Consider the following 17206-nt stretch of genomic DNA (forward strand, 5'->3'; position numbering starts at 1 on the left):
TAACAGCTTAAGCTAATGCAAAGAAGAACTATCAAATCAAAGGATGTGACAATTCAAAATAAAGCAAAGCATATAACTATATTTGAAAAAAGCAAAGCAATATCATATTTGGAAACTGAGTGATACAACAAAGCTAAGTTGCTCGGACTCTTCAAAAATATCTACAAATGTGTGCCGGATCCTTAAAAAACAATGTATTTTTGAAGGATCCGATACAGGTGCGGCAATATTTTTGGAAAGTCCGAGCAACTTACCAACAAAGTACACGTATATAAGCTATTCGATTCTACTGAACTGATTCATCGCAAATGTTGGTTCCACCAAAAATACCCAGAGTAACTGCAAAGAAGAACTAACAAACCAGATCGGCTTTCTACACCACTTTCTTTTTATTCTATCTAACGGAGGGTTCACGTTAAACAGATTGGGCTCACCGAGTACTTCAGGGCTGGAGCGAAGAGCCACAAAGGAACCTGTTAGGAACTGTATAAATAGGGGTCGAGAACTACATAGATATGAGGCTTTCCTTCCTTAGCCTGAGAGGTAAGTTATGTAGGCGTACAACTCTTCTTAGGTTGTATTCGATCAAAAACTATCAAAGAATCGATTAGTAGTATACCTATTCCAGAAGACCACCTCACATTTATATAAGTTACTAGATTTCACTAAACTGAATAACCATCAAATCAAAGGATGTGACAACTCATAATTAAGCAAAGCATACACAATAGTATTTGACAACATAATAATCACTTAGAATCATATAATAAGAGAAATGAAAATTAAAAAAAAAAAAAAAAAAAAGTGTCTAACAAGGTATTTGATCAGTGAACCATTCCATAACATGAATTGGTGCTTTTATCAACTCCAATGCCAATTCAACCAACACAGTCACACAGAGACAGCATGGACATATGCAACTCAATGTCAACCTGTACATACATTTCACATATATATAAGAAAAAAAAAATCAACAATTCCACTAGTAAAAATTACATTGTGACATATTTCTTCTTTTTCATAATCAAATTATGTGAATTGATCAATATTTCAAAATATTTTTCTTTTTTATCGTGAAAAGAAATTATAACTTGTAATATTTTTTCATATAACTTTTATTTAAATATCAAGAGTGTTCGCTTTTCTCTTTCAAAAAATATTTATTTTAGAAAGTTAAAGGTGTTTGGCCAAACTTCTGCGGGAAAAAAATATATAACGATTTGTTTGGCCATAAAATCATGCACTCTTTTTTGAAAATCAGTGTTTATTCATGAATATTCCAAGTCCAACTTTAAATATTGTAGTTCAAATTTGAAAAACAACTTATAATCTATTCTCAATTAAGTTGTATTTAAGTAAATTCAAGCTTGAACTATTATTTCAAAAAATATTCTTTACAAAACTTTATCATCAATTCCATAAATTTTCAAAACTGAAAAATATTTGAAACCTACACCTAAAAATGCCTACATATCAAAAGTATTTTTCTTTTTCTTTTTTTTTTTCAAAATAAATAAATTGTGAAAGCTTAGATAAACAGGCTCTAATTTTAACTTAAAAGTTCAAATAATTGAAAAGTATCACATAAATTAAGACATAGAACGAACCCGACGATCCATATGATTACGCCAACGATAGAGACGAGCAACGAAAGCAGAGCAAAAGGAAGACCTAATAGAAAGGCCAATGGCCTACATCCACCATCTCCACAACACATTATTCGCTATTTTTGCTGCTGAAAATTTGGATTTACTATTGTGAAGAAGAATGGAACTTGTATATGCAATTTTCTACATATAAACTATTTATAGCAATAGATTCTGATTTTAATGATATTTTAGTCAAAAGAGGAAGAGTGTGTGTGTATGTATATGAGTGGATAGAAAGAAGACTGGACACGTTCATTTGCTTTATGTGAAAGTGATGCTTCATTTAGAAATTAGCTATTTCACCTAAGTGATCAAAATACTAAAATTTACATAAATCTCAATAAGATTATTTCTAATTACTTCTATTTTTTTTTAAATTATGGAGAAATGCTCTGTTTCCGCTCTAAACTATGCACAAAATTGCTGAGATATATCCAAACTTTGAGAGGGTCCTATTACTCCTGGATTAATTAAAACTGTATTTTTTGCAACCTTAGTGCCTACGTGGCTCATACGTGTGCCTACATAGAACTTCAGTGTGTTGATTCACTGACTCTCCCAAAGTTTGGGTGTATCTCAACAATTTCGTGTATAGTTCAAGATGAAAACTGAGCATTTTCTCTTAAATTATAAATAATTTCTTATTTTATTATTTTCAAATACATAATTAGCATTCGGATACATAATTTTAAAATTGAGATACATAATTTTGAATTTAAGAATATAACAGATAATTAATTCATTTTTGCTTGGAAATTTAATTAGCATCCGAATACATTATTTTGAGGTCGAGATACATAATTTTAATGACTAAGATACATCAATTTATGAAACTATTTGATCGAGATACATAGTACCTTAATTAGATCAAAGGGAGATACATAATTAAAATTATTTATGAATTTGTGGATGTATCCGCCTATTTTAGAAAAAGAGGTTTAGGTAATTATTAAAAAAGTGTAGTGATTCTACGTAGTTTAGTATAGTAAAGATAAGTATTGGTGTTATGTAACACTGTTAGGGATGTGTTATCTAATGCATTTTATCCCAACCAAATATGAAATAAGCTTATTCTAAAGTTAGTCGCCGGTACCAAACTAAACCAGCTGATCTCTCCAAGGGTCATTTGGTAGAAGGTATAAGGGATAACTAATTTCAGAATTAATTTAAAGATAGTTTATTGCAGATTTGATTGGGTCAAAATTCCGAAGTTGTAATAAGTATTATTTTTCTCCCTTCTTAAGGATTAAATTACTAATTCTCGAATAACTTATTTCCAACCAAACAACCCCTAAATTTATTACTCTATGTCCTATTTTTGGTAAAAGTTTAATCCCAGTAATGATAAAAAGTATATTCAAAAAAATATATTTCGAGGAAAGTTAATTTTATACGTTAATTTTTTTTATTTTTTTTTGATAATGATCGAAAATACATTTAAAGTATGATATTTTTGCAAATTTCATACTTAACTAATTGATGCTGGAATCTTGAGTTTCTACTATTTTAAGTCTTTTTCTTGTGGAGAATTAATATCCGAAGAAGAATGGAATTTCTCTTTGTATGCAAAACCGTCTGTAGCACATAATAATTAATAATAGTAATAGATTCGAATTATATTAATATTTTAGTATAAAGTGTGTGGATGTTATTTTGATAAGAGGAAAAGAATATTGGACACGTTTATTTGCTTTATCCTTACGTGAAAGTGATGGTTATTTACTTATCATCTATTTATAATATATTATCTCATCACTAATAATATTTATTATTATTATTAACTTAATATATATTTTTAAAAATACAAAATAATAAGAATAATTTTATTATATTAACCTTTAAATATAACTCAATACATACATTATATGTTTTGAAAATGGTTAAACACATCGACAAATTCTCAACTTGATATGATATTTTAATTTGGCACTTCAAGTGAACGATGTTCATTTTAGGCACCATAATCAGTATCTGTCATTTTGATACTTTTTTGCTCAATTTGCTGTAAATCCTCACACGCGTGCTACAATTATTTCTTACGTGGATTAATTGACCAATTAAATTATACCAGCTTATTTTAATTATCTAACTCATTAATATATCCATAATTAAATTAAAAGATAAAAGCATATGACAAATTAGCCAATTAATTACTAACATATACTCCCTCCGTCTCAAATTATGTGTTGTCATTTGATCAGACACAATATTTAAAAAATAAGTATTGACTTTGTTATAGTTAAACCTGTCAAATGGGCCGAGTTGACCCAGCCCAACCTGGCCCGAACCGGTCCACTTAATAAAATCGGCCCGATTTGACCCGGCTCGATCAGCCCATGAGCTGTAGGGTACTGGGTCCCGGGTCGATTAAATTTTTTGATTGGGCCCGGTTAACCCGGCCAGGATAAGTTTTTTTATTATTATTTATTTTGATATTTGGGTCAAACTAGTCGTTGGCCAACGGCTATATAGCCGTTTTTTTTGGGCCCATTTATTAAAAGATTTTTTTTTCATTTATAATATTTTTTAATCCCAAAAAAGAATTCTATAAATACCTTACACCTTCAAATTATTTTTCACACAATTTTTTACTCTCTCAAATCTCAATTCTCAATTCTCAATTCTCAAATATTCAATATATTTAATTTCCTAAAGTGCTCACTTTAATTTTTTAATTTTACGATTACAAAGTACGAGTGAAAGTTTCTAAAGTCGTAACCTTTGGATACTTTCAAAATTTGGAATTGTCGTTCCATCTCTTAAGTTTAATTTTTATTTATTGTATTAATTATTGAATATTTAATTTTATTATATTTGTGTATTTTGAATTTTTTTAGTTTAACTTATATTATGGATAAATTAAGAAACTTCGCTACTAAAGGTTTTAAAAAATTTTATCCCAGAAGCAGTAGCGGTAGTAAAAAGCAAATTACTAGCGGTAGAGGCACTTCAAGTAGTAGATATACCTGTGTGTCTTCGCCTCCGGTACCGCTTGGTACACCTTTTGAGGAAGAAATAGGTGTAGGTGCTCACGATATGGATTATGTAGAAACTCAGAAAAATTACGGTATAGAAGAAGAAAATGAAGTAGATGCGATTAATTTAGACAAAGATGATGAAAATATTGGTGAGACGATGATGAAAATATTGGTGAGACGCCCGCAGTAACGTTAGATCTAAATCAGGTAATCTCCCTTTCCGTCCTCCCCGTGCCCCAAGACCTCGTAAAACAACTAGTATTACATGGCCATTTTTTGAACATATATCAGATACTGAGGTGTAATGCAATATTTGTCAATAAATATATAAGCATAAAAACGGAGGCAAGCAAGGGGGTACGGGTACGTTAATGAGACATATAGGTGATGATCACAAAAGAGAGTTAAATACTGCACGAGGTGTTGAGGATGTTGGTAGGCCAACGCAAATTAGAATGGACCTAGCAACCGGTCAGGTAACGAAGAAGTATAATAAATTGAGGGACCGAAAAGAAATAGCTAAAATGGTAGTTGTGGGTTGTTTGCCTTTCAGTTTTTCTTCTTCTGATGTCTTTATTCATTATATTCAAGCAATTTATGATTCTATGTTTAATGATATTCCTAGAAGTACTTGTCGGTCTGATATTTTTAGACTTCATTCACAATATTATCTTTATTTATCAACATTGTTAAAAAATATTCAATGTACATTGTCCCTAACTTCTGATCTTGGTCGTGCTGTAAATAAAAATGATTATTTAACCATTACTTATCACTGGATGGATAGTAATTTTGTGATGCAAAAATGTATTCTGCTTTTTTATATGATGAAGATCGTAAACATACTGGAGATTTTATTGTTGATTCTATTGTTAAAGTTGCCGGATTTTATGGTATCGAAAATAAAATCTTATATATTGCTTTTGATAATGCTTCTAACAACAAGACTGCTATAAAAAAGTTAAAATCTAAGCTATCTCTGCCGTTGCCTGAATTTTTTCATATTAAGTGTGCATTCATATATATAATCTAATTGTAAAATATGGTCTTGAGTTTTTTGAGTTTCATATTGAAAAAATCCGTCTTGCTATTGGTTTTATTCAAGAAAATAATCATAGATCGAGAATTAGAGAATTTAAAGTTAAATGTCAAGAAAATAGACTTACACCGATATTGATGCCTGAGGAAATTGATATTAGATGAAATTCTACGTATGATTTTTTAAAAACTTGTTATAAATATAGAGTTCCTATTACACTAGCTTTTAACCAACATTGCGGTTCATTTGTTGATTCTCCTGATTGCATGCTACATGATTCTGATTGGGTTGTAATTAATAATCTTGTTAAGTTTTTAGAAAAAATTTATGTAGCTACGGTTGAATTTTTCAATGTTTATTATCCCACCGTTTGTAGTATTTTGGCATATATAACAGATATTTCTGGTTTGCTCAAAGAATATAAAAATAAAGAAGGTTATAAAGAAGTTATTGGTGTCATGTTTACTAAATTTAAAAAATATTTTTTCCCGATTCTCCCTATTTACTTGGTTGGTGCTATGCTAAATCCGTGCATGAAATATAATATTGTGTGACACTTTAGTACTATTATTTATGCTAACTTAGAAATAAATACTAACAATGATTCTGAACATGTACAACCTGATTTGTGGACGGTTATGGGTGATGCGAATGAATACATAGAAAAATTATATAATCACTATACTGATTTAGTTGATTTAACCGTACCTACAAATATCACTTCAACTGTCGCTCCTTATCCTCCCGATGAGTATCATCTTCTAAAAGGTCGGCACATAGTGATTGTCCTGATTGCTTTTATGATTTACCTTGTTGGAACAGTGTTGATGAGTGACTTACACATCAACTTATCGGGAAGAGCTGAAATATTATCTTCGATCGCCGCCAGAAGATCATAAACGACGGATCAACACGTTGGATTGGTGGAGGAGTATTGAAACACAATATCACGTACTTTCAAGATTAGCTAGAGATATCTTGAATGTTCCAATGTCAACCGTTGCATCAGAGAGCGTCTTTGGTCAGGGATGACAACAGCTTGGAGACAACCGACACTCATTGGGAAGTAATGCAATGAATGTTCTAGTTTGCCTTAGAGAATGGATTAGAACGGAAAGAAGAAACCAAGGAACGGAACCGGAGCCGAACGACGAGTAGAAACTTGAAGAAATTATGTCTTCACGGGATAACTCAGCAGAATAAAGTCCAATACATGATTTTGCCCCCGTTGACTTTGACTATCATATGCAAGTTTCCGTTAATATTAACACCAATGAGTTGGAAAAAATAATGCATAATTTGTAGATTTTTCATTCATGTAAATTATAAATTTTGGATCATTTCGCAATCAATAAAATTCAACATTAATTCACTCCTTAGTCCTTACTTTGTAATTTTTTTCATTTAGTGATTTAAATTGAATTTTTAGTTTAAATTAAATACCTACTTCTAATATATTATTAATTTACTACCAAGTATTATTAATTTATTATATGAAGTAGCATATGTTTTGTAAATTTGTGTATATATCTTCTATAGATGTATATATTTTATAAATTGTGTGTGTGTGTGTATATATATATATATATATATATATATATATATATTGTAGTATATATTTTATTTAAAATAGTACATATACATTGAATGGTGAGTATATATATGTATATATCTTCTATAGACGTCTATATTTAACGTATACATGTGTATATTTTTTATAAATTAGTATATAACTATAACTATAACTATAACTATATATATATATATATATTGTAGTATATTTTATTTAAACGTTAAAGTAGTTCATATACATTGAATGTTGCGTAGATACTTGTAATTGTGTATATGTGCACCTATTTTTTAAATTCTAATGTAGTATATACTATATATATAGTGTATATATATTGTTTAACATATTTAAAATGTATATAGGTGGGTATATATAGTGTACATTGAATTTTTTTTTTTGACCAGATCTGATCGAATTTTTAATCGAATTTAGGTGGATTTGACCGAATTGGATTAAGTGGGCCAGATTAGGGCTATTTTTTTTAAATTTTACTGTTGAGCCCGAATTTATCCGGCCCACTTAACCCCAACCTGGACTCGATTCGACCGACAACCTGGATAAATTAACTCGGAACCGGCCCACTTAGCACCCTTAGTTATAGTTACAAAATTACTCTTCTTAAAGAAAGGAGTAATAGTATTTAAAATTAAGTGGGACCACTTTTAATTGAAAAAACAAATAAAAAAAGAAGTAGTAGTATTTAAAATCAAGTGGGACTACTTAAGGTAAAATTATAATTTTGTTTTTAAAAACTTACCAATGAAGATAAGACGACGTTCTTTTTGGGACGAATAAAAAGAAAATAACGACACATAATTTAAGACGAAGGGAGTAGCAACTAACTATAAAATTATTTAAGTTTATTTGGTAGACCTCCCCCTCCCCCGGAAAACCCCAAAGTCATTCTCTACCACCACCCACCCACCCATCCCAACAAACCCCCACCCAAGTCATCTTCTCTATTTGGCAGCCCCTCCCACCCCCCACTTCCCCTCCCTCTGGTCCTCTATACACCCTTTGTAACTCTCACTGACCTAAGCAAATTTTAGTTCCTGGAGTGTAAAAGAATTCACAGGAGTCATTGATGTTGATGTATAGATATTTTGGGATACAACTTTTGTTTGTACTTGTAATGTCGAATTTACATACTCCAACAAAATTGTATTCTTTCACATATCTTTATAATCACCATCATTCTTGAATTTTTCTTCAAACTCTATCTCATGTTTTGCATTCATCAATTTTTCTTGATTTTTAATTTTTCTTCATAAATTTAACTTCATTTTTTAATTCTTTTCATCGATTTGCCCTTTTTTCTTCATCAATTTTGTTTGATTTTCAATTTTTCTTCATGGATTGAGCTTTATAAAACTGCAAAAAAATGCAAGTCTCCTTACAATTTCAACAGAGAACAGTTCAATTACACACTAATGAATCAGAAAAGAGTGAAAACCTAATATTGTGTTAATGAAGTGAAAATCAGTTGTGTTAAGGAAAGTTAAAAAATGGTGAAAAATTATTGGATGAAAGAGTGAGGAAGAAAGATGGAAAATTATGAAAACTTCCTTGAAAATGCGCTTAAAATGTGTGTAACATACGTTCATGATACGTAGCAAAAAGTGCCAAATGATACATCCGTATGCTATTTGAGGTGCCAAAAGTGAACAACGCTCACTTAAAATGCCAAAGTAAAAGATCGTGTTAAGTTGAGGAGTTTATCGATGTGTTTGACCTTTGAAAATACATTGGTTAATGAATAATATTTAATACTAAGAATAAAATAAACACAAATGGATAAACTGTCCATGAACAAATATTGTAAACATCTATTAATTTTTAGTAACATGAATAAATAAAGATGGACGGAGGAAGTACGATTCCACCCTCCCATTTTGTTGTAAAAGTTTAATCGAAAGAGTTAATGGTAAAAATATACTTATGTTATAACTTTATTTGAAAGTTTCACATTTAAAAACAAAAATATAGTTAAAGATCAAAAACATACTATGAATATCAATTTTTTGTTAGTTTTATAATCAAATTATTAGGTGCGTGCTTTCCTATCAAACTATCACCAACTATATATGAGAACATATTTCGAAGCTAACTAAACCAAATTATTTGAATATAATTGTCAAAATGCACATGACACTTAATTTGTCCATAGAGTTTCGTCATGACAATTAACTCATTAATTTCGAGGTACATTTTGATAAATAATTCGTGATAGAACCACTGAATCAAAGAATGTGAAAAGTTAATTAAGCAAGGAATATACAATAGTTGAAAAATAAGTAATATAACAAAGTCCAATAATTATATAATTGACATCATGAAATATTTTAACGTATATAAGTTACTGCATTCTACTGATCTGAATATGTAGGTGCAACTCGGGCCTACTGGTCGATTTTTGCCCCAAATCGGGTTCGGGATTGATCCCCGAGCTTATCTCGCGAACCTTGGGCTAAGACCCATCGAAAATTGCAAAAAATGAAATATTCGCACTGTTTCGCCTATTTGACTTGCAAAATGACCCAATCCCTGAGCCTACTTCGCGAATCATGGGTTAAACACCCATCAAAAGTCACAAAAAATGGATTGTTTGCGCCATTTCGCTCGATTGACTTGCTAAACGGTTCCAACGGCCCCACCGATCACTGCCACCCGAGCCACTCATAGCGATTGAGCGGCACATGTCGCTTATGTTGACCATGCCGTCCAAGCGGACAAGGGCGCCCAAAAGGTCCATGGCGCTAAAGCCGCCTATGGCTGCCAAGTGGTCCATGCCGCTCATTTGGTCCATGGCACCCAAGCGACAATGCCGCAGAAGGGTATATTTAGCCAATTTTTCAAATGGATAACTTTGACCTCAAACTATAATAATAAGGTTAAATTAAGGGTGTCAAGTGGGTCGGGATGACCCGAACCGGCCCAACTAAAGAAACCAGTCTGGTTTGATCCGGCCAGGTAAGCCCAAGGGCTTTAGGGTACCGGGTACCGGATCATTTTTTTTCATTTGGGCCCCGTTAACCGGGCCGGACTAAACCCGGTCTAGGCCCTCCGGTTAACCGGCCCAGATTTATTATTTTTTTTTTTTTGAAAATTTTGGATTTTGGGCCAAATTAACCATTGGCCCAACGGCTAGTTTGGGCCCATTAATTAAAAAAGAAAAAAATTTACTTTTAAAATAATTTTTTAATCCCAAAAAAAACTATAAATACCCTACACCTTCAAATCATTTTTCACACAATTTTTCACTTTCTCAAATCTCAATTCTCAAATATTCAATATATTTAATTTCCTAAAGTGCTCACTTTAATTTTTTAATTTTGCGTTTACAAAGTACGAGTGAAAGTTTCTAAATTCGCAACCTTCGAATACTTCCAAAATTTGGTATTGTCGTTCCATCTCTTACGTTTAATTTTTATTTATTGTATTAATTGTTGAATATTTAATTTTATTATATTTGTGTATTTTATTTTTTTTTAGTTTAATTTAGTTTATACTATGGACAAATTAAGAAATCTCGCTACTAAAGGTGTTAAATTTTTTTATTCCGGAAGCGGTAGTGGTAGTAAAAAATGAATTACTAGTGGTAGAGGTACTTCAAGCAGTAGATATACTCGTGTGTCTTCGCCTCCGGTACCGCTTGGTACACCTTTTGAGGAAGAAATAGGTGTAGGTGCTCACGATATGGATTATGTAGAAGCTCAAAAAAATCACGGTATAAAAGAAGAAAATGAAGTAGATGCGGTTAATTTAGACGAAGATGATGGAAATATTGATAAGACACCCGTAGTAGGAAATGCTAACGTTAGATCTGAATCGGTTAATCTGTTTTCCCGTCCTCCCCGTGCCCCAAGACCTCGTAAAACAACTAGTATTGCATGATAATTTTTTGAACGTATATCAGATACTGAGGTGCAATGCAATATTTGTCAACAAATATATAAGCATAAAAGCGGAGGCAAACAAGGGGGTACGGGTACGTTAATGAGACATATAGGTGATGATCACAAAAGAGAGTTAGAAATTGCACGAGGTGATGTGGATGTTGATGGGCCAACGCAAACTAGAATGGACCCAGCAACTGGTTAGGTAATGAAGAAGTATAATAAATTGAGGGACCGAGAAAAAATAATTAAAATGGTAGTTGTGGGTTGTTTTCCTTCTTCTGATGCCTTTATTCATTATATTCAAGTAATTTATAATCCCATGTTTAATGATGTTCCTAGAAGTACTTGTCGATCTGATATTTTTAGACTTCATTCATAATATTATTTTTATTTATCAACATTGTTAAAAAATATTCAATGTAGATTGTCCCTAACTTCTGATCTTGGTCGTGCTGTAAATAAAAATGATTATTTAACCGTTACTTGTCACTGGATGGATAGTAATTTTGTGATTCAAAAACGTATTCTTACTTTTTTATATGATGAAGACCGTAAACATATTCGAGATTTTATTGTTGATTCTATTGTTAAAGTTGCCGGATTTTATGGTATCGAAAATAAAATCTTATGTATTGCTTTTGATAATACTTCTAACAACAAGAATGCTATAAAAAAATTAAAATCTAAGCTATCTCCGTCGTTGCCTGAAATTTTCATATTAAGTGTGCATGTCATATATATAATTTAATTGTAAAAGATGGTCTTGAATTTTTTGAGCTTTATATTGAAAAAATTCGTTTTGCTGTTTGTTTTATTCAAGAAAATAATCGAAGAAAAAGAATTAGAGAATTTAAAATTAAATGTCAAGAAAATAGACTTACACCGATATTGATGCGTGAGGAAATTGATATTAGATAGAATTCTATATATGATTTTTTAAAAACTTGTTATAAATATAGAGTTCCTATTACACTAGCTTTTAACCAACAGTGCGGTTCATTTACTGATTCTGCTGATTGCATGCTACATGATTCTGATTGGGTTGTAATTAATGATCTTGTTAAGTTTTTAGAAAAATTTATGTAGCTACGGTTGAATTTTTCGGTGCGTATTATCCTACTGTTTGTAATATTTGGGATATATAGCCGATATTTTTAGTTTGCTTAAAGAATATAAAAATAAAGATGGTTATAAAGAAGTTGTTGGTGCCATGTTTAGTAAATTTTAAAAATATTTTTTTCCGATTCTCCCTATTTACTTGGTTGGTGATATGTTAAATTCGTGCATGAAATATAATACTATGTGCCACTTTAGTAGTATTATTTATGCTAATTTAGAAATAAATACTAACAATGATTCTGAATCTGAACAAGTACAACATGATTTGTGGACGGCTATGAGTGATGCAAATGAAATACATAGAAAAATTATATAATCACTATGCTGATTTATTTGACTTAGCCGTACCTACAAATATCACTCTAACTGTCGCTTCTCATCCTCCCGAGGAGCCATCATCTTCTAAAAGGCCGGCACATAGTGTTTTTCTTGATTCTTTTTATGATTTACCTTGTTGGAACAGTATTAATGAGAGAAATTATACCTCAAGTTATCGGGAAGAGCTAAAATATTATCTTCGATCGCCGCCAGAGGATCGCAGACGACGGATCAACACGTTGGATTGGTGGAGGAGTAATAAAACATAATATCCTGTGCTTTCAAGATTAGCAAGAGATATCTTGAATGTTCCAATGTCAACCGTTGCATCAGAGAGCGCCTTTAGTCAGGGACGGCAGCAGCTTGGAGACAACCAACACTCATTGTGAAGCAATGCAATGAATGTTCTAGTTTGCCTCAGAGATTGGATCAGAGTGGAAATAAGAAATCAAGGAATGAAACCGGAGTCGAGCGACGAGCTGAAACCTGAAGAAATTATGTCTTCATGGGAGAACTCAGTAGAATCAAATCCAATGCATGGTTTTGCCCTCGTTGACTTTGACTATCCTATGCAAGTTCCCGTTAATATTAACATGAATGAGTTGGAAAAAATCATGCATAATTTGTAGATTTTTCATTCATGTAAATTATAAATTTTGGATCATTTCGCAATTCGCAATCAATAAAATTGAACATTCATTCACTCCTTAGTCCTTACTTTATAATTTTTGTCATTTAACGATTTAAATTGAATTTCTAGTTTAAATTTAAAATTTACTTCTAATATTTAATTTACTAGCAAGTATTATTAATAATTTATTATATTAAGTAGCATATGTTTTGTATATTTGTGTATATATCTTCAATAGATATGTATATTTAATGTATACATGTGTATATGTTTTATAAATTGTATATATATTGTAGTGTATATAATATATATATATATATTGTAGTATATGTTTTACTTAAAGTAGTACATATATATTGAATGATGCGTATATTTGTGTATATATCTTCTATAGACGTGCATATTTAATGTATACACGCGCATATGTTTTATAAATTAGTATATAACTCTATAATATATATATATACACTTATATATGTTGTAATATATATATGTATTGTAGTATATATTTTATTTAAAGTAGTACGTATAGTCGTATATATTGAATGGTGCGTATATATGTGTAATTGTGTATATGTGTATCTATTTTTTAAATTCTAATATAGTATATACTATATATATAGTATATATATATATTGTTTAACATATTTAAAATGTATATAAGTGGGTATATATTATGTATATTGAAAAAAAGTTTTTTTTTAAAAAATTTTTGACCTTATTTTTAATCAGGTTTGACTGGGTTGAGCTAAGTGGGCCGGGTTAGAGTGGTTTTTGAAATTTTTACTGTTGAGCTCGGCCTGACCCACTTAACCCCAACCCGGATCCAGCCCGACCCACAACCCGATTAATTTTAACAGGCCGGTTTCAGGTTGTCCCGACCCGACCTACTTGACACCTCTAGCGGTAAATTTAATCCTAAATTATGATGTATATTTAGATAATTTTTCAAAATAAAGAAACAAATTTGACCCTTTTCCCTTTTGAATCTCTAGTGAAAATTCTGACTCGATCGGATGATTATTAACGTGCAAAAATTAGCTGTCCAATCCACTCTTCCACGTGTGTACTCCTTCTATATGGGATCAAAGCTCCACTAATTATTGGTTTATTCTTAATTTGTGAAAAAAGAACAGAGCATAGTGCTTTCTTTTATTCCACTAATTAAAAAAAAAAAGTTTCATTTCAGTTGAGATTGCAAACTTTTGGTGATTTTGATTCATTTCAATATTTTACTATTGTGTTTTCACTAAGATTTTAGTAATTTTTGGTCGTGATGTTCGGTTAATTTGTACCTACTTTGACTATTTTATTAAATTCTTACCATTTTCATCCAATATATGTGTTAGGTACAGTTAGTTTTATTTTTTTTAAAAATAAAAAATCAATGTAAATATTATAACTGAGTTGTCTGCTATGTTATACCGTTCGTTTGTTGTAATGCAAGGTTTTATACAGAGATTGTGGGCTAAACATAGGATTAACAAGATTTCTATGCTACGGAATGGGATATTCTTAGTTCGATTTGATGATACAGAGGGCAAGGATGCAGTGATAGAGGGGGTATTTACCATTTTGATAACAAGTTGTTCATTGTGAAAGCATGGTGTCCAGATATGGAATTTAAGAGGGAGGAGCTGTTAACAGTGCCAATTTGGGTGAAATTCCCTGGATTAGATTTCAAGTATTGGAGTCCAAGAGGTTTGAGCAGGATAGGGAGCTTAGTGGGTAAACCACTCATGGTTGATCAATCTACTGAAAAGAACAATTGTCCCGCGTTGAAAAAATAGAGAAATGCTAATGGGGTTGTATACCAAATGGGTTTTCCACGACTAGTCTTTTGGGTTGGACTCTCCCGTTTGGTTTATAACATTGGTGCTTTTATTGAGAGTCTCACGCGTTGGGCTGTAACTCGGCGTGCCAGGAGTGGTGGCCTGGACCCAAGAGGGGTGCCAGCCGTGACCAATGAGGATCGATCCACGCGTGGAGCCGCGATTCAGAGTGGTGGCCTTGACCCAAGAGGGGTGCCAGCCGTGACCAACGAGGTCGTTGGTTCTCAAGCGGAAGCGATTGTTATGAACCAATTATCCCACATTGAAAAAATAGAGAAATGCTAATGGGGTTGTATACCAAATGAGTTCTCCACATCTTAGACTAGTCTTTTGGGTTGAGCTCTCCCGTTTGGTTTATAACAGTACAGGTGGCTTTGGATTCTGTTTTACCAGATGTTGTCATCTTTAGAAATGAAAAAGGTCAGCTAGTGAGGCAAAAGATTGGAAGCCGATTTTATGCAAACATTGCAGTAAATATAGCCATTCTGAGGACAATTGTAGGAAGAAGCATCCGGCTAAAAAAGTGGTACCAAATGTGTAGGGTCAAGTGGATGTTAAGCAAGGTACTGAGCCACAACAACAAGGCAAACAAGTTCAGGTGAATGAGGATGAGAAGATTCAGACTGTGACCGAGAGAGTCCAGACTGAGACTGAGACAGGAAAGATTCAGACTGGACAAATTCAAGGTAAGTCTACACCTATAGGAACTATTTGAATCACTCCTCAAAATCGAAGTAGAGTGCCACAGGTCACTGCTCAGATGGTTGAACCACCTACTCACTCTTCAGGGAATGGTTAATCTCATTTGTTGGAATGTACCCAATAAACAGCAGGAAGTAAAGCTGATGTGTAATAAGGAAAAGGCAAATTTTGTTGGTCTTTTAGAAGCAAATATAAAGAGGAATAAGGTTGATGAAATTATGAGAAAGGTGTTTGGAGATTGGATTCTTTCTAACCAACCTTGATATCCATTATAATGGGAGGATCTTGATGATATGGAGGCCTGACCTGTACAAGGTGTTGCATATCAGTTCTACTGCTCAAACTATCACTTGCGATGTAGTTTTTATCCCACTGAATTTGAACTTCCAGGTAACTGGCCTTCAACACTAAAGAAGAAAGGAAGGACTTATGGACTACCTTGACATCATTGAGCACATGTACAAAACCTTGGCTAGTAATGGGGGATTTTAACTCTATTCTCCATAGTGATGATAGGCTTGGTAGTATTAATTTTCATGATCGTGTGGATGGTTGTGGTTTGCTAGAACCCTCATCAAGGAAACAAGTATACATGGAGTGATAAAGGAAACAATTAGAGAGTTTATTCAAAAATTGATCGAATTTTTATTAACAGTGTTTGGTTGAATCAGATGCCTAGTTACAATGCTATATACCTTCTTGAGGGTATTAGTGATCATTGCGCTATCAAAATCTCCTGTTCTGATGATAGACTACCAAAGAGGAGATCATTTATGTTTTGCAATACCTGGACTTACCACCCGGATTTCATGAAGTGGTGAGAGGTGGCTGGGAGAGATCAATTGATGGGTATCTTATGTTTTTGATAGTAAGGAAGTTAAAACTATTGAAGAATGAGTTGAAACTACTAAATAAGCAACATTCCGGAATATTGAAGTTGAGGTAAAGAAAGATAGAGAGGAATTGTTTAAAGCACAATCCTTACTACAACTCAATCCTCAGTGTCAGATGTTACGGAGAGTTGAAAGAGAGAAATATTTGAAGTTCAAAAGAAGCTCCTTCCTTGTAGAAAGTTTCTTACAGCAAAGGGCTAAAACAAGATGGATTAAAATAGGAGACGACAATACTAGTCATTTTCATGTTGTTATTAAGCATAAGAAGTTGTTGCAGTCAATAACTCAAGTCAAAGATGGGCAGGGTGATTGGCAGAGAGACCCTGATAATATTGTTGAAGTGTTTGTTAGTTACTATAAAGAACTTCTTGGTCAGAAGGTCAGCCACAGAACTAGTGCTTTTATCAGTTTTATTAGACAAAGGCCTACATTGTCTGAGATGCAGAAAAGAGCACTACTAGCCCCTTACGTTGAAAATGAGGTTAAGACAAATTTGTTCCTTATTGATATTAACAAGAGTCCTGGGACAGATGGCTATAGTAGTGGGTTTTTTAAGACTGCTTGTAGTGTTATAGG

The 17206-nt window shown here is 32.3% G+C and overlaps 1 protein-coding gene across 1 annotated transcript; it reads right to left on the reverse strand.

Moving 5' to 3' along the window:
- Positions 1–622: 622 nt before the first annotated feature.
- On the reverse strand, positions 623–1873 carry LOC107845521 (signaling peptide TAXIMIN 1). Its single transcript, XM_016689885.2, has 2 exons — positions 1608–1873; positions 623–932 (listed from the first exon to the last, which is right to left on the reverse strand). The coding sequence occupies exons 1-2, from the start codon at positions 1715–1717 to the stop codon at positions 809–811; spliced, it is 234 nt and encodes a 77-aa protein (XP_016545371.2). The 5' UTR covers positions 1718–1873; the 3' UTR covers positions 623–808.
- Positions 1874–17206: the final 15333 nt, after the last annotated feature.

This window comes from Capsicum annuum, chromosome 10, assembly GCF_002878395.1.
Source record: "Capsicum annuum cultivar UCD-10X-F1 chromosome 10, UCD10Xv1.1, whole genome shotgun sequence".
In the NCBI taxonomy this organism is placed as follows: domain Eukaryota; kingdom Viridiplantae; phylum Streptophyta; class Magnoliopsida; order Solanales; family Solanaceae; genus Capsicum; species Capsicum annuum.

Coding starts and splice junctions, on each gene's coding strand:
- LOC107845521 (XM_016689885.2), bottom strand. CDS start 1,717: ATGTGTTGTGGAGATGGTGGATGTAGGCCATTGGCCTTTCTATTAGGT. Junction 933..1,607: donor GTAATCATATGGATCGTCGG/GTTCGTTCTATG, acceptor ATGTATGTACAG/GTTGACATTGAGTTGCATAT.